Source organism: Rissa tridactyla, chromosome 12 (assembly GCF_028500815.1).
Source record: "Rissa tridactyla isolate bRisTri1 chromosome 12, bRisTri1.patW.cur.20221130, whole genome shotgun sequence".
Taxonomy (NCBI): Eukaryota; Metazoa; Chordata; class Aves; order Charadriiformes; family Laridae; genus Rissa; species Rissa tridactyla.
Genome location: NC_071477.1, coordinates 11287273 through 11303964, shown reverse-complemented (window position 1 = coordinate 11303964; position 16692 = coordinate 11287273). Strand labels below are relative to the sequence as shown.

General features: G+C 41.4%; 1 protein-coding gene across 6 annotated transcripts in view; it reads right to left on the bottom strand.

Moving 5' to 3' along the window:
- The window catches only part of STK4 (serine/threonine kinase 4), a 48640-nt gene that overhangs the window by 24536 nt on the left and 7412 nt on the right, over window positions 1-16692 (bottom strand). For all 6 annotated transcript variants that reach the window (XR_008468974.1, XR_008468975.1, XM_054218191.1 and 3 more), the window contains 3 exons: window positions 16234-16371; window positions 15471-15599; window positions 13047-13233 (listed from right to left, as the gene is read on the bottom strand). Coding sequence is in view for 4 of the 6 variants with exons in the window: in XM_054218191.1 (XP_054074166.1) it covers window positions 13047-13233; window positions 15471-15599; window positions 16234-16371 (454 nt within the window). In the remaining 2 variants the exon portion in view is untranslated. The remainder of the gene's footprint in view (window positions 1-13046; window positions 13234-15470; window positions 15600-16233; window positions 16372-16692) is intronic.

Below are 16692 nucleotides of genomic sequence, written 5' to 3'. Positions count from 1 at the left end.
TAATTAGTTTGCAGAGCTGGTATTTTTTCTTTTTATAAACAGTCAGTAAGTTTTCAAGTTTACTGCCCTAGTTTTCTTTTCTAAGTTAATTCCTCTGAACGCACGTTCTGAGTGGATTACTCAAATAAACCAGAGATAGAGATGAACCATTCAATTCTAGACTGCACTTAAGAAAATTGGGGTAATAAGAAATGGGCAAGGGTATAAAGAGAGACAGAGGAGTCAAAATAACCCCCTAAATATGAATACTTTGATTTTTAAGAGCAGGTCTCATAAGCCTCCCAAGCACCATTCTCAATAACAAAGAGTTCACCCATACCGATGGTAGAAGAAAGGGTACAGCCAAGAGCACAAAGCTTTAGCACATCTAGATTTACATTATTCTCATTTGTCTAAATTATTCTTTAGAACAAGCAGAAGTTAACAGAAAAGGACGAAGGCTGCTGATCCATTAAGATTAATGAGTCAGTAAAACTATGTTCTCATCGGGTGCCCAGGTATGTTGCGTGGTTGGTGGGATCAGGGATACAAGCACCAATGTAGTCCTTCTTCCTTTAGCCATTGCACCATCCAAATCCCTGCTCTTGTGATTTAAGCACCATTACATACAAATAAATCTAGCAATCCATTCAGCCAACAGGTTTCCATCCCTGAAGGAAGAAACGCGGGGTCAGAAGTTCACAAATCAAAGCAGATCCCCAGTGCTGGGCTCTATCGCCGAGGGCAGCTCCAGCTGCAGGGTGACGACAGTGAAATAGGGGAGGAAGTGATGAAAAGCGAGAGGATGAAAATACTGATTCCTAACAGAGCCCGCATAAAAGTCAATACAGGAATAACACACAAAATTTAACTTCGCAGACAGTGAAGACCAGATGACCTTCACTATCTCCAAGAGAAGATTTCTGCACTGGTGCAGCCAGTACAGCATCGCATGCTGCCTGGGCTACTCACGCTTAATTCTGGCCTGTCCCGTGACTTACAGTGCTGTTAATACCTCGTCAAGAGTCTCAATCCAAATGAAGAGGCCAGTTCACATAGCAGATGTGCTTTACCAGGGCCGCACCACACCACCAGGAGAGTTGACACCACGGGTAAAGGCTACACGCAGCTCAATGCCACCGTGCTGCTCTTTGGGATAAAACACCTCATAAAAACCTGTGAGCATTATGGAAATAAGCAGTGTAACAATACCTAGTAAAACAGGTTTGTTCTGATAAAATACAGTTCTCTAGACACTGGAGTAGGTTAACCACACTTGAAACATATGTTTTTGTCAATGCAGAAACCATCATTTTCAGAAAGCAGGATTAGGACTAGACTTAACAGAAAATGGCATCAGAATAGCCTAATTCTGAACTGGGTAAATAAGTTCACTGTCCAATGCCATACATTTGAAATAAATATAATGTCAGGCAGGCGATCGACCAACAGTTTAGAGCTTCAGACAAACACCCAGGGGATGGAGCCGTCTCTTGATGGGTCTGTGGGGTCTGCGTACTGCAGAGACTCTCCTACCACAGTTTGTACAGAAGGCAGGCTATCGCAAGACATCCTTACTGAGGACATCCAGCAGCTCTTTCTTCTTGAAAAAATATTAGCTACTCTGGAAACCCATTAAGATTTAATCACAGAATATTATTCTTCCACATAAAATTGCCATCCAGTGATCCAGAACTTCCCTGGCAGACTCTGTCTGATCCTCAGACAAGTGGATGAATTCCTTGGTCAGCTATGAGATACTTGAGGAAGTTATTTGTCTATAGACATGTTAAATACAAATTTCCGCAAAGTACGAGAAATCTTGGCAGGATATTTGGGTTGTGATACCGAGGGACGGGTGGTTCTGCACAGCCTGAAATGTCACGATGCATTTTGAAAAAGCCCTGCCTTGCGCTGCCTCTCCAGGGTCAGCTAAAAGCTCAAGCACGAACTAAAGTGCTTATACTTTTACACTATGACAACTGGAGCAAAGACAAATTATTCTACCCCTGGCAGTAGTTCCCCCTTTTTTTAAAAAAACAAAAACCTCATCATACAGAATTACATAGAGAAAGACACCTTCAGACAGGCTGCGTGAAGGTCAGTCAGGAAACACGTCTGCAAAGTGGAGAACAGATTTGCTGTTGGGAATAATTACTGAAATACAATAGCAATCCAATTACTGCTAAGCGATAAAACATTTATTTAGAACGAGGTAAATACACCCCTTGCGTTCTGCTGCAGTGCAGCCTGTTTGGAGCGGGAGGTAAGTTGTTATGGCAAATCACAGCAATGTTTAACACCGACAAGTTTTGCAGAAATAGAGGAGTTCATGACCACCTAGGCTAATCTATACACAGCTTACTGACCGCCAGCCTAGGTCGCAGTAATTTAGGCTTCCTAGGAGAGAAAAAAAGAAAATCTAAATCAAGTTTGTACTGTACGTTTTGAAAAGAGTTGTTTGCAGCACAGGAGACTTGGAAAGCAAGTGTTTCACTCCAGTGACATTGGCTTATTCAGTTTTTTTTTTTGGTTGGTTGTTTTTTGTTGGGTTTGTTTTGTTTTTTAAAAGACTGTTCGCTCATACCAGAGCTTAATTCAGAGCATCACTTAAAGTAATCATGCTCATTTCCCCACACCTTGTATTTCACCAAGAACTGCAACATTCATAAAGAACTAGTTACATCTACTGAACAACCACCTATTGTAGCATCACTGAGTTATCAAAAGGCATAACCATCCCAAGTTTTACTAAATAAAGCTTGTGTTTGGATACGCCTTTTGATATTCAATATTTAATAGAACTTCTGTTTTCATGCAGAAATAAAACAGACAAAGAAGGACGCACATGAAGTGGTGGTGGCAGTTTATAATCCTGAAGAGTACAACTGGATTTTCAGCCCCACCAGTACAAGTGATGGAAAAGCTGGGGGGCTGCAGCGGAAGGCTGCTGGGACACCAAAGGGCTCCCTGCCTTGGGTGGGAGGGCAGGAGGGGCTCTAGCTGCAGTCTCCCACCTCAACAGGCCATCAGAGCCCCGCTCTCCCCAGCGAGAGGATGGCAGGAAGGGTCTGAACTGCAGCAAGGGCACTGCAGCTGAACGCAAGGAAGAAAGTTTCCACAAGAAGGAAGGTTGTGCAATGCAGTGGGGCTGGAGCGGCCGTGCAAGACCCTGAGCAACCAGATCTGACCCTGCACTTGGTCCCAGCCATCACAGGGGGAACTGGACTGATGGGCTTCAGTTGTTCCTGCCAAGCCACTCTTGAGGGTGGTGAGACACTGGGACAGGTTGCCCAGAGAAGCTGTGGATGCCCCATCCCTGGGGGTGTTCAAGACCAGGTTGGATGGGGCTTGGAGCAACTTGGTCTAGTGGGAGGTGTCCCTGTTCACAGCAGGGAGGTTGGAACTGGTCTTTAAGGTCCCTTCCAACCTAAACCGTTCTATGATTCTGCAACTTGCACTTTTCACACTCGCTGTCAGACACCTCCAACCTTGCAGTCACCATAGGCCTTTCAACTGCACGCCACATTTAGTCACCAACTTTAGTACATTTCTACACATCAGCACATTACACTGCATCTTTATTTAGTGTTGGTTTGTTTTCTGTTTAAACAGATTAAAATAGATATTGCTAACTGACAAACAAAAAAATGGAAAAAAAGATAATATAAAGTGAAAAATAGGCAAAACACAGATCTAAGGGGTCTGAAATGTTAGTTGCCGCTATGATCTCAGTAGGGGTGTGCATGCAGCAAGACCAACAGAAACATTCCCGGAGACAGAAAGACATTACACCAAATCAATTATCATCTCAGCATGACTGGATTTCTTTTCGTCAATCTTGGCACTTAACAGCAGCGTCATCTTTCCAAAGACGATCCGCTATTAATCTAACACAAGAGTCACCCCACTATATCTTTAAGATTTTGATAACGGGCAGCTGAAGACAAAAAAAAAAAAAAAAAAAAAAACCAACAAATCGATCACTGCTATTTGCAGAAGCTGCTGAAAGATGACACTGCACTGTGCCAAAAAGCATTTAACTTCCTAATTCTATAGGGTTAGACTAAAATATGAACATTTGACAGAAAATGAGATCACAAGTGTGGCAGAGAAGAGCAAGAGAAGAGAAGGTCACCCTGCGGTGACAAGAAAGGCTTCTCCATGCATTTATTTTGGAACCTAAAGAGTTGCTTACAAGGATGAGCCACGAGAGCTCCCCAGAGCCATTAACGGTCTACCATTTAGATACGCAGTCATCTTTTTAGGAGCTGTATTAATTACGCAAATGGAACAGCACGGCGCTGCTGGAGCCTGTCCAGCTGACTGCAGGATGGCGGGTTTGGGCTCGCTGTGCAGGCGCTGGCACGGCCGCTCGGCGTCCAGCCTGCCGGGCGGTGAAGAGCAGAAGCCCTCCACGAAAAACTCACGAGTGCTGCCTGGTATAAAGTCACATTTAGAAAAGTGCAAGAACATCAGTATTGTTGTGTGTGACAACAGGAAAGGATGTGAAATTGGTGGGTCCAAAGGCAGAGAATGCCATAAGTTGTGAACAACAAATACCCCCTTAGATTTTGATTTTGAAAGGAATTTACTACCTCAGTAATAGTGTTACCCTTTCAGCACTGGAAAGCACAAGTCCAACTGCATGTGGTACCATGGAAATTGGGACAGTCCTTACCCAAAGAGCCAATAGCCCAGACAAGCCAAAAGAGAACGGACAGATACAGGCAGGGCACTGCAAGAAGCCAGCGAGGCAACATCAGCAACAGCCGGTGGCCTCGGCACACTGGATCCTCTCCTCTGCCAGGCTGCAACATGCCCTTGTTTCCTTTACGGAAGAACTTAAAAAACAATGTGCTCCCTGTCAAAAAATGTCACCTGTCTGAATACTTGAGAGAATGGAAGAGGTCCATCTTAGTGGCTGACTGCAGCACACAGACATCCTCACATCAAGCCGAAGATGACAAAGAAAGTGTGGAGAGCCTTCAAGCCATTCGTATTTCCATAGGATGCTGCAGAGAAAGCAGCATGATAAAGAAAAAAATAGAACAGTCAATTAAGCCAGCAAGAGATTTAGGTTTTTTCCCAGCAGTAAAGAATATCTGTGAAACCAGAACACTCAGTATCATCTAGTCGCAGAAATCAAAGTACTCATTTTGTTGATTTTGTCAAATTAGCTCTCACAATTGAGAATTTTCAGAAGCTCATGAGCTTCAAAGGATGCCTCAAAAGGAAAGTGGGATTTACAAAGTCCTTCTATCCATCTGAACAAGCTTGCCGAGTAACGAAACTACAATTTCTGCTTTTCTCTAAAATTATTCTTCTTTACTCAAACTTGGCAGCAGAAGAATCCCTGTTTTGTTATTCTTTCCTCTTGAAAGAGATTGTTATTATCTACCTAGAGTGAATATTCTAGAGTCACAAAGCTTATCACGAGAGAGAGTAAGATAACCTCGGCAACACATTTTGTGTGCTCTTTGTTCAAGTCAGTTAATACTTAAAATACTTCTTATTGAAGCTATGGTGAGAGATTTCCTTCCTTATATCACAAAGATCGGTGCTCAAGCTGTGGCTGGGAACAGTCAGGAGATCGTGCCACAAATGCATCTACGAAGAAGGTAATGTAAAGCAACAACAATGAAGTGATCAGTTGCTAAATTAGCAGGATCAAACTAAAATGTGGTACTTGGTACACATATACCTATTTGTCAAGGTGACGTGAGGTTTCACTTTTTTAGAAAGACAACTGGCCTCAGCTCTGAAGAATACTTGTGTTTGTGACAGTGGGGTGTCAGGAGCAACAAAACCAAAAATTTTGAAGTCTATTTGTGCTAGGGAGGTATCACAAATGCCCTGCACAAAGCCCAGGAAGATGCATCCCTGTGAGCAGGAGCTCAAACCAGCTCTGTAGAGATGCAGTGAAGAGCACTCACGTTAACTTTAAAGCAAGCAGAGCTATCACTGCCTTTAGTCAGACATTAATGCCAGAAAGGATCCCCTGGGACACACAGCAGTCTTCTACTACCCTATACAAGATTATATAGTCCCTTTCACTGCGGGATCAAGATCTGTTATAAAGCAGTTGGTTTGCTTTGTCTTTGCTGTTGACAGACTCGCTGTTCCCCTGGAGTTATGAACCCTCTCACTTCCAGTCCGAAATTTATGGGTAAACAGTGTATGAGTGCTTGCTCTTGAGCAAGCCTCAGCTCTTCGGCATTCAAACCATCATCCTCTACAGCATTCAGCTTACCTCCATCCCATTTTTATTTTTTTTTTTTTTTTTAAGAGTTCTCATATCCAATGACATCTTTCATTTTAGTGGTCTAAACAAGCATCGCTCTCTCATTGACTTCTCACATAACAGGCTCCGTCCCCACCAATCTCAGCAAGCTTCTGTCTGCTTTGGATTGAATTATGGAACTTTAAAGCTGAAAATGCACACATTTAGGATGCACAAAACAGTGCCCGATGATTATGTGCAAGCAACACTTCATTAATATTAAATTTCAACTGGAACTGCAGTTTTATTCACTTCAGGCTATTTCTTAGATATCAGAGATGAACTTTAGCAGCGGGACAGCATAATTTGTAACAGGACTGAGTCGTTTTATGCAGCAAAGCAGAGAGATACCAATTTATTCAACCAGAGTAAAAAGTGCTCCATCATTAATGAATTCACCCCATGGCAACACAAGCTGATATTTCCTCACATTAAAAGCAGCCCACATAACACTTCATATCTATTGAAGCTTATAAGGACAAGCCTTTCCATAATTACGGCCTATCTCAAACTAAATCAAAGCAGAACACACCTGACAGGTCCTGCTATTAAGAAGGAGCTCCTAAATGACCATAAAAATCAACGCTAGGTATCCTAACTAATCTCTTTTAATGAGTAAAAGACATCAAAGTCATCTAAGGAAAAGAGCAGCAACACTTGTCAAAAGCTGTGGTTTATATAATTGAGGACTTTCTGAACGAGGAGGAAATCCTCACAGTAATGAAAGCTGTTTAAGACCAAGTTTGGATCACCTTTTGGATCTTTCTTACATAAAACCTCAGAAAAGATTATAAACATACAGCAGCTTTCTTTCTCCATCACAAATTTTCAGTGGACACCTATATCTTTCACCTCATTAGCTTGAATTGCTAATTTAGTCCAGCAAGTACAGTCCACGACAGAGGCAGGGAGATGTGAAGGTGCATCAGGAAAAGAAGTGAACATTTCATATTCTGCATCATCTGGCTCAGGTCCTGATGAATCTTAATGAGAAACAACCTCATCAACAGGGCTGTGAGTCTTCAGGTCCAGTGCCCCGTGGGCAACAGCTCAGGCTGCCCAAATGGCATTTTCTAACACCCTTTCTATTCATAACACAGAAACTCATCTGTCATATTCACAACCTAAAAACTCATTATCTAGAGAGAACAGGAAACAACACAGCAATGAAATTGAACTTTTTTTTTTTCTGAAGCTAGAAAACCTGCTGGTAAAACCAAAATTGGTTTAAAACTTCTGCAATTAAGGAATTTAAGAGTTTACAGAGTTTTCCTCCTTCCTGCTCAGGAGGAAACCCTTCTCCATGGTTTATTTTGATCCAGTAGGAAGTGAGTTTATTCTTAGAAGAGACAGGTAGATTTACAGTTTGCCTGTACGTGCAAATATATGCATGTGTATGGGACAGAGATAATACTTACTAAGGGATTTACTACTACTCTGCCTCTTGCTTGAGTCTCCTGAAACATATTTCCTCCCGTACGCTACTCAGGACTCTGTTGGTCATACTTCCCATCTTCCTCAAGACAATGCTTCCACCCAGAAAAAAAAAAAAAAAAAATCCCCCTACTTTCTATCCCCACCATCACAAATGCAGGGCTGCTTAATAATAAAGTGTAAGGAACAGCAAAAACAGCCATGTTAAACACAGCTACTTCTCTTTCTCCAATTCCAATATCTCTGAAAATACAAATATTAACAGATGATGAACTTTGCCTTAGCATTAAAGCTTTGCCAAACATTCAGGACAGCCGAAGGTGGACAATCATCCATCTCAGACCCCAGACTTAACTTTTCTTCATGCGTCAGTCTGCACAGAACCGCTATTTCAATTGCTAACATGCTGCACAGAAGTCCAGCAGGCCACCACTATTCAAATAGGAAAAAAAAAAACCAAAACCCGCAGCAAAAATCCAACTATAAGAACGACAGCATCTACAACTCCCATCGCTCAAAAATACTGTCCACATGTCCACACAACTTGATATTTTTAAACAAACTGTGCTGGCCGCTGTTTATGCCAAGTTTGCCAGCAAGGCTGCTATTAAGATAAAAGTAAAAAAGTAACACAGTTGGAAGTCTTATCTTTGAAGATTTATATTCTCTGCATCTCAAGAGTGGCAGTATAATGCTTCTTACGGTTCGAGAAGGATTTAATCAATGTAGGCGTTTCTATAAACAGTGTGTTATTTAAATGCATAACGCTGAGTGTTTTATGGTCTGGTTATGCCTAAATGGACCAATTTATTTTAAACACAGAAAAGCACCACTGGACATTAATAACACTAAGCAGTGGGAAGCTGCTCTGAAGAGCTATTGTCTACGCAGAAAAACAGAAGCAAAACACAGCCAATATCTCTGACATACAGATGATGTAAACCCTGACAAAGCATGGAGCTATTCTCTCCAGTACCTGCTTTAGCTATTTGGATAATGCGCATCTGGACTTTTTTTGGACAACTACTGATATTCCACCACCTATAGCTACCTCAGCTGCATACCAGGAATACTTTATTCAATTATAATATTAATGCAGTCACATAAACCTTCTGCCATCCAAATTCATTCTGCTGTCCACGTTACAGCTTTTACAGTCATTGCTCTACATGAAAAATTACAGGTTAATTAGCAGAGACAAAAAGTTTCCTGAGCCTTGGCAGCGACACTTCTTTGGTTTAGGTTTCAGTGTCACCCACTGGATGTCTCGCAAAGCCACCAAGACTAACAAGCTTACATGGAATCATTTTTGTAAAAGGAAATTGCCGAGTTTGCATCTCAGCTCATTTAATTTGCTAATGAAACCCAATCTCCCCTCAAAAGGGGAAATAGCTTTTTAAAAGGACACAACCAGGCTTAGCAGCGTGGGACACGGTAAAAGCATAAAAAACCCCAAACCACCCCTAACTTTATTACAAGAATTAAGCCTAGAATTTTTTCTTTTAAACATTTACCAACTATTATGAATTTTTACCTACATGTTACATTATCAAGGTAGAGGCAACAGCATTATTAGAGCTTCTTATCTCCCTCTGCAGCAGATGCTCTACTGAGCGTGCGCCACATTAACAAAAACCCCCGGCCCCCCAGTTCTTCCACCCTCTGCAGACCCCTCGTCCGTCTCCACCCAGAAACCAGAGAGCCCAACTCACACCGCTGTCGGCAGTTCTACATTCTCCAGTGTCATTTTATTTGGTGCTTCAACAAGCCAGAGGCACTTTAACATAGAAAATAAGACAAACTAGATCCTATTTCACTTGGACCCAGTTGTATTGCAGTGTCCAAGGAAGACAATATGTTTATCTGCTTTATTATAAAATTATGTTCCACTCTTTAAATCAAAGAGACAAACTCATGCCAAGTTTCCACTATCTAAAGACATACAGCAAATAAAGCAGAAAAAAAAACCCCAAGAAAATACATTAAAAAATGCCGCGCTATTTACTAGCACTATATATTCTCTCATAGGAAAATTAAAAAAAGATTATTTCAGACATATACACAGTGCAAAAGTTATTCTGTCTCTCAAGCACAATGGAAATGTCTGTTATTACAAGTGATTGTTCATCTGTAGTTCTTCAGCTACTCCCAAAGTTTTCCTGGAATAGTTTAACTGCAATCCATAAGTAATCTGTTAGCAATCGATTTATAAGTAAAATGTGTCGCAGTGCAATTTAGTATCTGCGGTTTCAGGCAATCACTTGAGTGCTTTCAAAATGCATAACAGAATGTCATAGTGACATTTTTAATGCCGCCTGGATATTTATATTGAGTGTCCAGAAAAAAGCCAAGCAAATGAAAGAATTTCAGCAAACAGAATTACAGCTCAATTGACTACTAAACAAAACTTCCCCTGCAATGTAAAATACTAGAATTCAAGAATGTTTTTCCTCTGAGCCTGAAAAGTTATGAATCGATTTAAGCAAGAGTCGCTTTCAAGGCTATTGGAAGTCGTTTGCTAGAAATTTCAAAGACAATCCTACCTAAAGCATCGCATTCCGATGTCCTACAAACACTTTTTACATTAAAAAGAAAGAAAACCAACCCAAAATCTGGCAAAGAGAAAGAGGTTTTTTTTAAATTAGGAGGAAGGGCTGGACCACTAGCTCAGAAGCCTGCACTTAAAAAGCACCAGACACGCAGGAAAGCTAAATTTTCCTACTAATGCCAGGCAAGAAAAAAAAATCAGAATTTTTTTATTGACTTAAAATAGGTCTTATTGTGAGTCATAACACAAGTGGCCAAGTGAAATATAGCCTTCTTTAAAAACATGAATCAATGAAGCTTCTTCAAACTCAGTGGTTTCCAAGCAGGATTATTACATTTATGTTTAAGATTACAAAACGAACTTGCTCCAGAGAGTTCTGCAGCAGGCTGATGAGCTTCGCAGTTAAATTAACATAACTGACTGTTAAGAGAATATAAATATGGAAATGGCAAGCTGTAAACGATGGAGCTATAGGCAATTCACGTGGAGGGCAAGCTGCTCAGAGATGCTGCCCTGCAGCGCGCCCAAGGAACACACACAGAACTGCTCTGCGCGGCAGCACCAACCTCAGCATCCTGCTACTGAGGAAGGAAGCGGAATAAGGCGTGAAGGAAAAGTTAAGCTTATTCAACCTGCAGCAAAACGAGCGCTGGAACAGGCTGCCCAGAGAGGTGGTGGAGTCTCCATCTCTGGAGACATTCAAAACCCACCTGGACGCGTTCCTGTGCAACCTGCTCTGGGTGGCCCTGCTCTGGAAGGGAGTTGGACTGGATGATCTCCAGAGGTCCCTTCCAACCCCTGCCATTCTGTGATTCTGTGAGCGCTGAGCACAGTTGGGTTTTACCGGGGAGGGACGCGATACTGGTGCCAACCAGCGCTCGCACCCAGGGGCTCCAAACGCTTCCTCCAGAGAAGAACAGTGGTTTTAAGAAGTCTGAAGACTAGAAGGGGTTAAAAGCAAAAACTCAACTTTCTAGTCACAGACACCCAGAGCTCTTAGAGCTTGTTCTGGAGCTCCCTCTTGAGGTTAGCTACTACACCGTATTAAAGACACTGCAACGGCCTCATAACCAATGCTACTCAAAATGAGAGCGTGTCCTTGCAAAAGAGACACTATCAAAGGCATCTCCTCAAACCTCTGTACACTCGTTTGTAGAGAGCAATAGATGCTTTTGAGCTGCAATCTCGAAAAGATGGTGAGAAGGTAAGCACATGTTCAACACAGGAAGATAAACTGAAAAAGAGGCACTTTACATACACACCTTTGGGAGCCAGTGCAGGAGCACCACAGCCAGTAAAACCTCTGTTACGGTGAATCAGGAAATGGAACAGCAAACACTAACGATGAGAAATTAACGGTGTTGTCTATTTGTAAAGAAACAGCAACTTCACTTGGTTTACTGAAGGCTGTTAACATGTCCCACTCTTTGTGTGTCCCTTTAAGCTACTCTAGGCATTCCTCCACCTCCTTGCTAGAGCCACCTTGTTCCACAAAACCCCATGGCATTAGTCTATCGTCACTGTTGCCACAGGCTGCTACACAGGCTGGCACCTCTGGTTTTTAATGTGCTGAATCAGCATTTGCCAAAGTTCACAAAATTCTTTATACGGGTTCTGCTTAAATTTCACTCTCAAAACCAGTATCTTTCCACAAGCCCTAGAGGGACCCCGCATGGCAGAAGCTTTCAACACAGAAATTCCCGAGAAAAGGATTATCCCAAAGTCCCGTGGAGAATTTTTTCCTCTCCCACAATAGCTAGAAGTTCAAAAATCCGATGGCCAAGGAAATCCATGCAAGAGCCAAAGGAACAACCTTATGATGGTCATATTTTATTTTACTAGTGCTGAGCCCCAACTCAGCACTTTCTTCAGTGCTTGAGCAAACATCCACACTGGCCATCTGAGTCATCTTCCTCTGCCTCAATACTGTCCAGACTGCCCAAACCAGTGGGAATGGATCTCTGTGAGAATCCATTATTGAGAAAAGACTCTTTTTCTTCTAGTTATACTTTTCCAGGAAGGCTCTTTCTGCCATCTCTTTAATCAAAAAAGCATTTTTAACCCTTTCCCAGGTCAAGCTGTGAAGTCTTCCACAGACTATCAGGGATCAGAGTCACATCATTTTAAATCTTACATCCTACAACAAGGCTTGTAGTTTTAGTAAGCTTTTCTATTTTAGGGCAGAAGGGATTTCAACTTGAATATCTCAGAACAGCAACACATAGTTTATTCAGTGGTCCTTAGTGATTAAAGTAGCACTAAAGGAACACCAAGCCTGGAGAGATGCTAGCTCCTCCCACTGTGCCTTGCTGCGCTTGAAATGTACAAGGTATTTCTCGTTTCATAGAAGTAGCCATTGATTTGATGCATCAGTTCCGAAACAGACTTTCTCTTTTAGGTAACAGGTTACAGCCAGATCACCTTCTACAGCAACAGAAAATTTTTTACTAACCCTTTGCTAGAGCGTCCCTCCTCTACATTCTGTGAAAAAGACAAAACAGACAAAACAGACAAAAAAGAACCAACAACCCCCCCCATACTAGCTAGAATCAGCTCTTACTCGACCAGCACAGCTCATGGAAATTGTGCACAACTCATCAGCTATACCAAGTGCAAGACTAAGAAGAATGGCTTGAAACTAGGACCTAGAAAGGATCTCTTCACTGCTGCCAGAGTTTTAGCTCCCTACAACCAAAAGACATCACAAAAAGCTACAGAAAATAACAAAGCAGATTGGGAATACATTTCATTGCCCGCAGTAGCTCCTAAGTAATCTTCTAGAAGTTAAAGAAGTTTTCTTACTTTTCATAGTGCCCTCCTCCTCTTCCTCTTCTGTGTTTATGACCATTGTACCCAGCTGGGATTCCAAGGTGCCGTCATGTTCTATCATGGTGTTGGCTCCATCACTCATCGTGTTGACAGCTCTTATGGTACCAGTTTCATCTCCACTCGCCCTCACCATGGTACCTGAATCGGTTTCATCTTCTTCCTGTACAAGGATGCAGTAAATACATTTTTACTGATGGTGGTGAAGTCTGATTAAGAGTGTCCATATGCAAGGACCCTGGCAAGTCTTAGTAATTCAGAGATTTTTACAAATACACATGGAAGCCAACAACATTTTTATTTTATGTACTTAGTTCTCTCCCTGTCATCTCCAAGCAGGTAACGAAAAGTCTTCAGACTTTTCAGTCAGCTTAATAAATAAGAGAACGAATAAACAATCAGCAAAAGCTTCTCAATGCAAATTGTATCTCATTTCTGACCTGGTGACCTGTCTGTAGGAGCAGATCACAATACTCATTCAATCTTCGCGTTTCTATTTATGTTGTTAGTTTTAACATTTAACCTAAACCCCCTATCTCACATGGTACACTTCACTGAGGAGTCATTAGTTATTAGACAACAACAGGTCTAAGTCTGGAGTGCATGTGGCACACTGAAGAAAAATGATTTACCTATTTTTTAGGAGTTTGTCTTTAACATTTAGGTAGTTTTACTTGCTGTAAACTTCAGAAGCACTGAAGAAACATGAACTGAATTTGCAAATCTTTAAAAAGGAATGAAATTATCAAAGTCTAGTCATTGTTTTCAGATGAAAATGATTTCTTTTCTTAACAGGTACTAATATTATAGAAGTTTGAATTATTGCTGTCAAGGCTTGAGAGACTGACTGTGTAGGAAAACACAAGCTCCTGAAACAAATTCTGGTAGGAAGACTTCCTGGCAGACAGTTACCCTGGCCAGAGACAGTAGTTTCATTAGATGGTGTGTGCTTCACCAGGTATATATTGTGCCTAGGATTTCATGAAGAACAAGGTTAAAATTTCCACAATCTGTTTAGTCTTGGAAACGTGGACCAGGTATCCAACTATAGCAACAGAAGTCACTTCCTAGGTTTACAGTGATGCTCATGCTTTGTTATGGTGTGACCATGGGCTTATTGATCTGTATTAGTGCTAGAGGGAAAACACAGGTCTTGCACATCAAACTCTAATACTCCATCTCAATGTCATTGAAAGAAAGGACACCCCTCCACATTCTGGTGTTTCATACATTTCGTCTGTTCTGTCAAGGATGTCTATATAATTTACTTCCAACCTCAAAAACAACTGCAAGAGAAGGAGAAAACTACATGTGATGTTAACAGAGGAAAAGCAATTTTATGTGGGGATGAATGAGTGAGAGGAAGTAATAAATTTGTCAGCTACACATCATTTAACAAAGGACTAGAGCAGAAATTTCCACAGCACTTGGGAAGTGCTTGGGAACACTTTCCTGCTGGCAGACACAGAGCAGAGCAGATTCAGGAAAACACACACACCAACAGAAACCACTCAGCTCCGTTACATAGACACCATCTCTCAGCAACGTGACTCCAGATCGGTCAGAAATTAAGCAGAGAGGGTAGGGACAATACTCATAGAGTCAACATCATGGCAACATGACCGATACTTCCACACTGAACAAATAGGCAGTCCTAAACTGGAAAATTAGACGAACAACATCTTCAGCATAGATACCGTGGACCATGCTATTCAAATCTAACCTCTGAGAAGGACTCTGGCATACAATGCCTTTTGTTGCCCGTTTCATTTATTCAGGTTGAAGCAGGCAGGCTCAAAAAACAGCTTTCAACATGCTTTCCATATTCACATGCTGGAACCACTGAAACAAGGAGCCCGAGCTTAAATTCACAGCAATCCCCTGAACACTTGTCATGCCCTCACCTCAGGTTTCTGTCGGCTGCTCTTGTGGAGTAGAAAGTTTCTATAAGGGGGGTTCTAAAGCACAACAATAGTAAAACAACATAACATACTTATATCATAGTGCATTTCAGACGATATTATTATCTTATACTAGGAGAGCAGTCTAAGAACTGAATCTACAGTGAAAAATTCTCATTACTGCATAAATAATATAATTTAACTGGGAAAATGTATCAAGTCTTTTGCGTACGCTACTTTGCAGGCTTGTTCAATCACAAGTCTCTAGCTACACTCTAAGCTAAGCAGTAAGCCATCCATGCTGGCTACCCTGTTCAAATATAAAGATTTAGCGGATACCAAGCATTGGGTCAAGCAGTCATAAAGTAGAAAACTCAAGAATTAAGTCAAATCCACGAGTAATTGGATAAAATATTGCAAACCCAAAACCCAGAGCAGCTAAGTTTTATGAAAGGAGCAAGAGTTTGGACTTCGTACACCGTTGCTATTAAATACTCACTGAATTTTCTTCATCATCTTGATCTAGTTCACGCTGTTGCGCCTCTTGCCGTTTCAGCTTGATATCCATTGCTTCATTAATCAAGTCTCGCAGAATCGACACTCCTTTGGCACTTTTAACAAACGGATGCTGAGAAGTATATTAAAAACAAATAAGCACTGCATCCAAACCAAGATATAATGGTAAAACACTGTTACTATGGCCTACTTTTAATCAAAATTAAGGTTTAACTCAATACATTACTAAAATAAAAACCCAATACTTCTGTTTGGCCGAGGAGGGAGACCTCCTGCCCTCCAAACATGCTCCAGAGGCACTACTGCTGTGGGACCTTGGGCTCATTCCCCTCCCACAACTCTTACTTTCTTTCCTTAGCAGCTTAATTGTCAAGAACCAACTACACAGGTCATCACCATGCCTAGACCATTCTGAGCAATCACTTTAATTTAGCCTCTCCTTTCTAGTGCTTTAAGAGGCAGTTCCTTGGCCATGCTGGTGAGAAATTGAAAGTAAAAATAACTCCAAAAGCCAAACAAAGAAAGAATAACCCAGAGAAGACAAAGATAGGAAGTTGGACTGGTTCTTAGAGAAGAACTGAAAAGTTGAAGTTAAGTGGAAGATTTCTTAAAATGAGATATTAAAAAGTAAAATCTGCAGTGAGCAAGAGCAGCAAGAAATGAAACCAACAGCTTGGCAGACAGGCAGCACTGCCTACCCTAGCAAGAATTCTCTAGAGCTTACGTTCTCGTAAGAAAAGGCAGACCTGCAGAAGCTGCGTTGCAGTGGCACGCTGCTCTGGGCTCTTCACAAGACACTGTTTTACAAAGTCCGTAAAATTGTCTGACCAGAGTTCTGGCTTCCGGAATGTTGGAGGTGGATTGGTAGGAATCATGAAAATTGCCTGAAAACAGAATAATATTCCAGATTTCAGTTTAAAGCTTTCGAACAATACAACATAAATACACTCAGACATACACTGGTACTAAAGAACTATAGATATTTCAAGTTTGCTGCTTCTGAAGAGTTTGTGACAATATTATACAAAAATTTGCTCAGAGGGATCAAGCAGCCAGAAATCTGACTTTTCTCACCAGGTGCTTACACTTCTGTCTGAGCCATTTTATGCCGCAAAAGGTGTGAATCTGCCATTTTTAAGTCTTAAAAATTTGTGCTTATGTAAAGAAAAAAAAAAAAAGAAATCACTTTGGATAATACAGCTAAA